Source organism: Erythrolamprus reginae, chromosome 10 (genome assembly GCF_031021105.1).
Source record: "Erythrolamprus reginae isolate rEryReg1 chromosome 10, rEryReg1.hap1, whole genome shotgun sequence".
NCBI classification, from domain to species: domain Eukaryota; kingdom Metazoa; phylum Chordata; class Lepidosauria; order Squamata; family Dipsadidae; genus Erythrolamprus; species Erythrolamprus reginae.
The window spans coordinates 45,831,795-45,838,945 of record NC_091959.1 but is presented as its reverse complement, the minus strand read 5'-3'; the positions used below and the strand labels follow the sequence as shown (position 1 = coordinate 45,838,945).

Below are 7,151 nucleotides of genomic sequence, written 5' to 3'. Positions count from 1 at the left end.
ATGACTGTAACTTGTTGCTTATATCCTAAGATTTTTATTAATATTGCTTCTTCATTGCTTATTTGACCCCTATGACAATCATTAAGTGTAGTACCACATGATTCTTGACAAATGTATATTTTATTTTATGTACGCTGAGAGCATATGCACCAAGACAAATTCCTTGTGTGTCCAATCATACTTAGCCAATAAAATTCTATTCTATTCTATTCTATTCTATTCTATTCTTTAAGAACGTAAGAAGGGCCCAGCTGAATCAGGCCATATTAATTGGTCGTAAGGTCAAGGACGGCTTGTTTGCGACTTTCACGATGTGTCCTTTGCTCCGTTGCGCCAGCCCAGTTCCCTTCCCTCTAGGTGAGTTACTTTTGAGGTCATGGAGCAAGCTGCGGCACCCCAAAACTCAGGCCTCTGAATGACACCTGTCAATCAAAAAGGGGCTATCCGATCCCACCTCGTTTGGGTCTCTCCAAAATTGATGCCCCCTTTTTCCCCACAGCAAATCACATACAAGATGTAACATAATTCCGGTTTATTTTCGCCTCTGGTACAAAATAGTTTCAGCAATTGATTTTAAAAAATAAAATAAACCACCTACGTGAATCAGCCGTAATCTGGTGCAGGAGAAGGAAAAACCTGTCTTCTGTGCTCTTCCCCAAATATTCATATCTTTGTTTCCTTTTTAAAAAGTGTTCCTCGGTGCCTTCTCCAACAAACCAAGTTTAATGTCACAAAAGGGGAGGGGGCAGTTGAGAAAAGAAAGGAAATTTCTTCCTGCACATCCTTAATAAACCACAGAAGCTCCTGTCACCCTGATTTGGCTTCCTGCAAAAATTTAAACTCTTGGTCTGCTATCACCTGGGGAATACAAAAGATGGACAGCCAGGTGGCAACAGGCTAAAAAAAACCCCAAACCCCAGACATTATATATTTTGCACGTCTGAATCTGTTATTTTAGAGAGGTGCCTTAGCATCCTGGAGAGAGGAGAGTCAGAGGTTAGGCGATTCCAAGAAACTCAGTTTAAACTCTGCTGCCCACAACAAAACTCAGTTTGTCGCCATTTGGGCTGAAGACAGGTGGGACCAAATAATAATAATAATAATAATAATAAAGAGGGATTTTAGTGTCCTGGGAAAAAAACAACCCTGGAGTGCTTTTTAAAAGAGGAATATCCACAGCCCTGGAATGCGAGAGGAGGGGACTGGTGCCCGAAAACCCCCCGTATACGATTATCGGAATTTTTTCAGCCAGCGTTCTTTTTGGTCCAGAATTGGAGAAATTCAGCATTTTTGATCCATACAGCATATGGGGGATTTGGTCACAAGACAACGAGGCTAAGCAGGGAGAAGGGCGTCCTTTTAGCGCGCTGGCGTTTAGCGGGCCCCGGCGAGAAGCGTTCGCCTCTTGGAGATACGCCGTCTCTGCTAGCGGGAACGGCCGACCGTAGGCCGCGCGGAAGAACAGGACAGCCAAGCCAAATTCTTCCTGCGCAACGAGACAGAACGCCGGGCGTTAGGGTCCCCCCGCCTAACTTAAGAGCCCGCTAATTTGGGTGCGCCGAGGCGATGGTCCGTCTGGAGAAACCCCCCCTTTTTTCCCCCCTGGGGAAGCTCTAGATGGGACTACAGATCCCATCACTTTGGTTGCAACGAGAGTGGTAGGCTTTCAGATACGCGGTCCGAAAGAGAGAGAGAGGAAAGAGGTAGTAGCATCTGAGAGAGGAGCCCATGGGCTTCTCGGATCAAGGGTGGAATGTAAGACGCGAGTGCGAAGGCAGTTGCACACCTAGATAATGGGACACAGCTCATCCTTGGATAGAAATCAAGGCGCTTTCGCCCTTCGGCTCACCGAAGGGTCAGCGTTAAAGGGTGACCTAACCCACACCTGTAAATGTAGTGGTCTACGGTCCGCCACATCCCCTTCCTATGTTTCTATACCTGTGTGATTCCGGCTAATCTAACTCCTTCCCCCGAAACGAGGAGAGGGGGGGGGACACCAGGGGTGCCAAAGTCATACGGAATTCCTTCCTCCGGCCATCGGAAGGCCTAATACTTACCCGCCTGCCTTCCGACAAGCCGCCCTCCCCTCCTTACAAACCCAGCTGCCATTTTCCTATCAAGGGTGCCTCGCCGGTGAACAGTCTGGTTCATGTGTGGCCTGGGAGAGGGGTGAGTTGTGGGTGTGCGGGCGTGTGCGCGCGTTACGCGATTTGGAAAGTGCAATCCCCATCCCTACAGGTAGGTGTCCTCGCTCTCCCAGGAACTAAGGCTCTCCTTGGACTGATAGAGAAGGGATGAGCTGGGCTCCAGCAAAGATCCGTTTTCTTCCGGGAGGGGGCCGTTGGCTTGACTGCCCGCGGTTACCGGCTCTTTGGGGGTGCCCTTCCGCGACTTGCTCTTGCGGCCCTTGGGAGAGAGGGAGGCGCCGGGGGGCAGGATGATGGAGGGAGAGGGCTCCAAGGCTCGGTGGGGGTACGGCTCAGAGTCCCTGATAGCCTTGGCGCCGTGGAAGCGGGGAGGACACTTGCATTGCAGCTCTCCGTGGGTCTCCTTCCACTTCTTCAGCTGGATCAGGTGCTCCCGCTCAATGTGGCGCTCCGTCACTGGCAACTCTATGATCTAGGAGAAAACATAGAAACATAGAAGATTGACGGCAGAAAAAGACCTCCTGGTCCATCTAGTCTGCCCTTATGCTATTTCCTGTATTTTATCTTAGGATGGATCTATGTTTATCCCAGGCATGTTTACATTCAGTTACTGTGGATTTACCAACCACGTCTGCTAGAAGTTTGTTCCAAACATCTACTACTCTTTCAGTAAAATAACATTTTACTGAATAAAAGAAGCTTTCGCCCAGCTGCAGAGGATACTCTGACAGATGGGCTGCCAAAATTTTTAATGCCACACTGTGGCTTATTTTGTGGATGTGGCTTGATGGTCATGTGACCGGGTAGGAGTGACTTGCCGGCCATGTGACCTGGTGGGAGTGGCTTGACAATCATATGACACAGGGGGGGTGGCTTAAAGGTCATGTGACTGGGTGGGAGTGGCTTACCAACCAAGATAAGTTTTCAAATAGGTGCTTGGACTCTTTTTCAGTCGATTAAGTCACATGATTTAAATTAGCCACAAGAAGGACAAATGACGGGCAGCATTGTTTGTTGAGGAGCACAGTCACATTTTAAGGTTTTGTAGTGAACCCACAAGGCCCGGTATGATAACCGATTAGGCAAGTAGCTCAATTTTCTTTCATTGCTGTCAAAGTTCAGTTCTAGGTAATGATTAAAACGATTAAAGCGTTTATGGGTTAAAAAACAATACTATTTCATTATTTCCTATTTTACAAGGAATTAAGGATCATAGCCTGCCCCGAGTCTTCGGAGAAGGGCGGCATACAAATATAATTATACAAATATAATATGATTGGTTTTAACTCGTGGTGTTTTAAAATTAATTTAAATATTGGATTTGTTTACATTGTATGGCGATTGCTGTGAGCCGCCCCGAGTCTGCGGAGAGGGGCGGCATACAAATCTGATTAATAAAATTAATAAATAAATAATTATTATTATCTATCTATCTATCTATCTATCTATCTATCTATCTATCTATCTATCTATCTATCTGATTTGATTTGTATGCCGCCCCTCTCCGGAGACTCGGGGCGGCTAACAGCAACAATAAAAACAATGTACAATAGTAATCTGATGTTAAAAACAATTAAAAACCCATTAATATAAAACCAAACATACATACATACATACCATGCATAGAATTGTAAAGGCCTAGGGGGAAGAGGATCTCAGTTCCCCCATGCCTGACGGCAGAGGTAGCTTACGAAAGGGAAGGAGGGTGGGGGCAATTCTAATCTCAATAATAATACTAATAATGATGTACTAAAGAAGGAAGGACAACTAAAAAAACTATTATTTCATAAATAGTGCACAAACTTACTACCACCGCTGCCCGTGGGGGCAGCAGCCCTATTTATTTATTTATCAGATTTGTATGCCGCCCCTCTCCGTAGACTCGGGGCGGCTAACAACAAAAATAAGACAATATAAACAAATCTAATATTTAAGTTAATTTAAAAAACCCAATTTAAGAAACCAATCATACATACAGACATACCATGCATAAATTTTATAAGCCTAGGGGGAGGGAAAGTCTCAATTCCCCCATGCCTGACGACAGAGGTGGGTTTTAAGCAGCTTACGAAAGGCAAAGAGGGTGGGGGCAACTCTGATACCTGGGGGGAGTTGGTTCCAAAGGGTCACGGCCGCCACAGAGAAGGCTCTTCCCCTGGGTCCCGCCAAACGGCATTGTTTAGTTGACGGGACCCGGAGAAGGCCAACTCTGTGAGACCTAACTGATGGCTGGGATTCGTGCGGCAGAAGACGGTCCCTGAGATATTCTGGTCCGGTGCCATGAAGGGCTTTATAGGTCATAACCAACACTTTGAAGTGTGACCGGAAACTGATCAGCAACCAATGCAGACTGCGAAGTGTTGGTGTGACATGGGCATATTTAGGAAAGCCCATTCTGCACGATCTGAAGTTTCTGAACACTTTTCAAAGGTAGCCCCATTACTGGGGTTGTGGACCCAATATTTGAGAAGAACTGCTGTAGCAGATCAAGAGAGCGTGATCCAGCTGAACCAGTTTTTACCTCTTGCACAAGGAAGGTCTCCTGCATAATTTTGGAGTTCAGGCTCCTCAGCTGCTCCATCGTCTCGTACTGCCCTTGGCAAGATCTCAGCTTCTCCGAGGAGCCCAGCGTGTATTTCAGGAGGACAAGACCCACTCGGAAGATGATCTTGACGCCTGGGAGAGAAGAGGACATATGAACCTAAGACCAGCCTTGCTGAATGGGGCCAAAGCCCATCGAGTCCAGCATTCTGTGTCACACAGTGGCCCGCCAATTGTCCATGGGGATCTTGAGCAGAAAGAGAAGGCAAGACCCTCCATTTCCCCTGACCCCCAACAAATGGGACCCAAGGGAATCCTGCCTGCCTCAACCAGCATAGAGGTGGCACTTGGAAGAGGAAGGAAGGAAGGAAGGAAGGAAGGAAGGAAGGAAGGAAGGAAGGAAGGAAGGAAAGAACATAAGAAGACCCATGCTGAATCAGGCCAAAGCCCATTGAGTCCAGCATTCTGTGTCACACAGTGGCCCGCCAATTGTCCATGGGGAGCTTGAGCAGAAAGAGAAGGCAAAACCCTTTCCCTCGACCTCCAACAAATGGGACCCAAGGGAACCCTGCCTGCCTCAACCAACATAGAAGCAGCATTTGGACATCCGTTTCAGTAACCACCAATACACATGGCCTCCATGAATCTGTCTAATCCTGCCTTGAAGCTATCCAGGCTGACAGCTGTCACGACCTCTTCTGGGAGTGAATCCCATAAACCAAGGACCCTCTGGGTGAAGAAATATTTCCCTTTCTTTGTCCTCGCTTTCTTACCTATGAGCTTTAGGGAGGGACCCCTCGTCCTAGTATTGTGTGATAAAATAATTTTTCTCTATCCACCTTTTCTATCCCATGCATGATTTTATAAACTTCGATCAAGTCATCCCTTCAACGCCGTCTTTCAAGGCTGAAGAGACCAAGGCGTCGCAACTTGGTTTTATAAGGGAGGGGGCTCCATTTCCTTGATCATTCTTGTTGCCCCTTTTTTGCACCTTTTCCAGTTCCATTATGTCCTTCTTGAGGTGCGGTGACCAGAACTGTACACAGGACTCCAAGTGTGGTCTCATCATCCATTTGTATTCTATTCTGTTTCTATAGAGGGAAGGAAAGAAAGAAAGAAAGAAAGAAAGAAAGGAAGGAAGGAAGGAAGGAAGGAAGGAAGGAAAGAAAGAAAGAAAGAAAGAAAGAAAGAAAGAAAGAAAGAAAGAAGGCAGGAAGAAGGGAGGGAAAGAGGGGAGGGCGGGACGGGGAAAGGAAGGGAGGGAGAGGGGAGGGAGGGATGGGGGAAGAGAAGGAAGGAAATATGTTTTCTCTCGGGAAGAAAGGATGGAAGGAAGGATGGAAGGAAGGAAAGGAAGGAAAGAAGGAAGGAAGGAAGGAAGGAAAATCTCTTCCTCCTCATCTTCCATTCTATTCTATTCTAGTCCATTCCATTCCTATTCCATTCCATTCCAATTCCAATTCCATTCCATTTCATTCCATTCCAATTCTATTTCTATTCTATTCTATTCCAACCCAATACTATTCTATTCTATTTATATTCTATTACTATTCTATTCTGGGTTCTTTGCCCTGATATGCATAACCTTGCACTTGGACAAGAATTGGCGGGCAGTGTCTCAATCCAATCCCTTTGCAGCTAAGCCCTCGACCCTGACCATCTTGTTTCTAAAAACTGCAACTACAACGCCAGCCACTAGGGGGCACGAAGCCACTGCCCCAAAACCTCATATTTGCCAGCTCAAGCTAAACCCCCATAGCATCAACAGTGCTTTGCTGACCTAGATTTGCAGCTCCCAGGGGATTTACCTGTCTGTGTAACCAGCTGGGTGGAGGTCAAAGCCACAGGCCAGAGGCAGAAAACCACCAACGGTCAGTCTCATTGTGGCCTTCCAGATTTTATTTTATTCCATTCCATTTCATTTATTGCATTTCTTAACAACGGTTATAAATACAAGTAGAAAACAGTAAAAACATAGAAAGATTGACAGCAGAAAAAGACCTCCTGGTCCATCTCGTCTGCCCTTATACTATTTCCTGTATTTTACCTTAGGATGGATCTATGTTTATCCCAGGCATGTTTCAATTCAGTGACTGTGGATTTAACCAACCACATCTGCTGGAAGTTTGTTCCAAGCATCTACTACTCTTTCAGTGAAATATTTTCTCACGTTGCTTCTGATCTTTCCCCCAACTAACTTCAGATTGCGTCCCCTTGTTCTTGGGTTCACTTTCCTATTAAAAACACTTCCCTCCTGAACCTTATTTAACCCTTTCACATATTTAAATGTTTCGATCGTGTCCCCCATTCCCTTCTGTCCTCCAGACTATACATGAAGTCTTTCCTGATAAGTTTGATGCTTAAGACCTTCCACCGTTTTTGCAGCCCATCTTTGGACCCGTTCAATTTGATCCATATCCTTTTGTAGGTGAGGTCTCCAGAACTGGACACAGTATTACTCCA

General features: G+C 46.1%; 1 protein-coding gene across 1 annotated transcript in view; it reads right to left on the bottom strand.

The window, feature by feature from the left end:
- Positions 1–517: 517 nt before the first annotated feature.
- The window catches only part of TBC1D10A (TBC1 domain family member 10A), a 35,085-nt gene continuing 28,451 nt past the window's right edge, over positions 518–7,151 (bottom strand). The window contains exons 8-9 of the mRNA XM_070763009.1: positions 4,669–4,823; positions 518–2,619 (exon numbers count right to left, since the gene is read on the bottom strand). Of these exons, the coding sequence (XP_070619110.1) occupies positions 2,233–2,619; positions 4,669–4,823 (542 nt within the window). The 3' untranslated portion in view covers positions 518–2,232. The remainder of the gene's footprint in view (positions 2,620–4,668; positions 4,824–7,151) is intronic.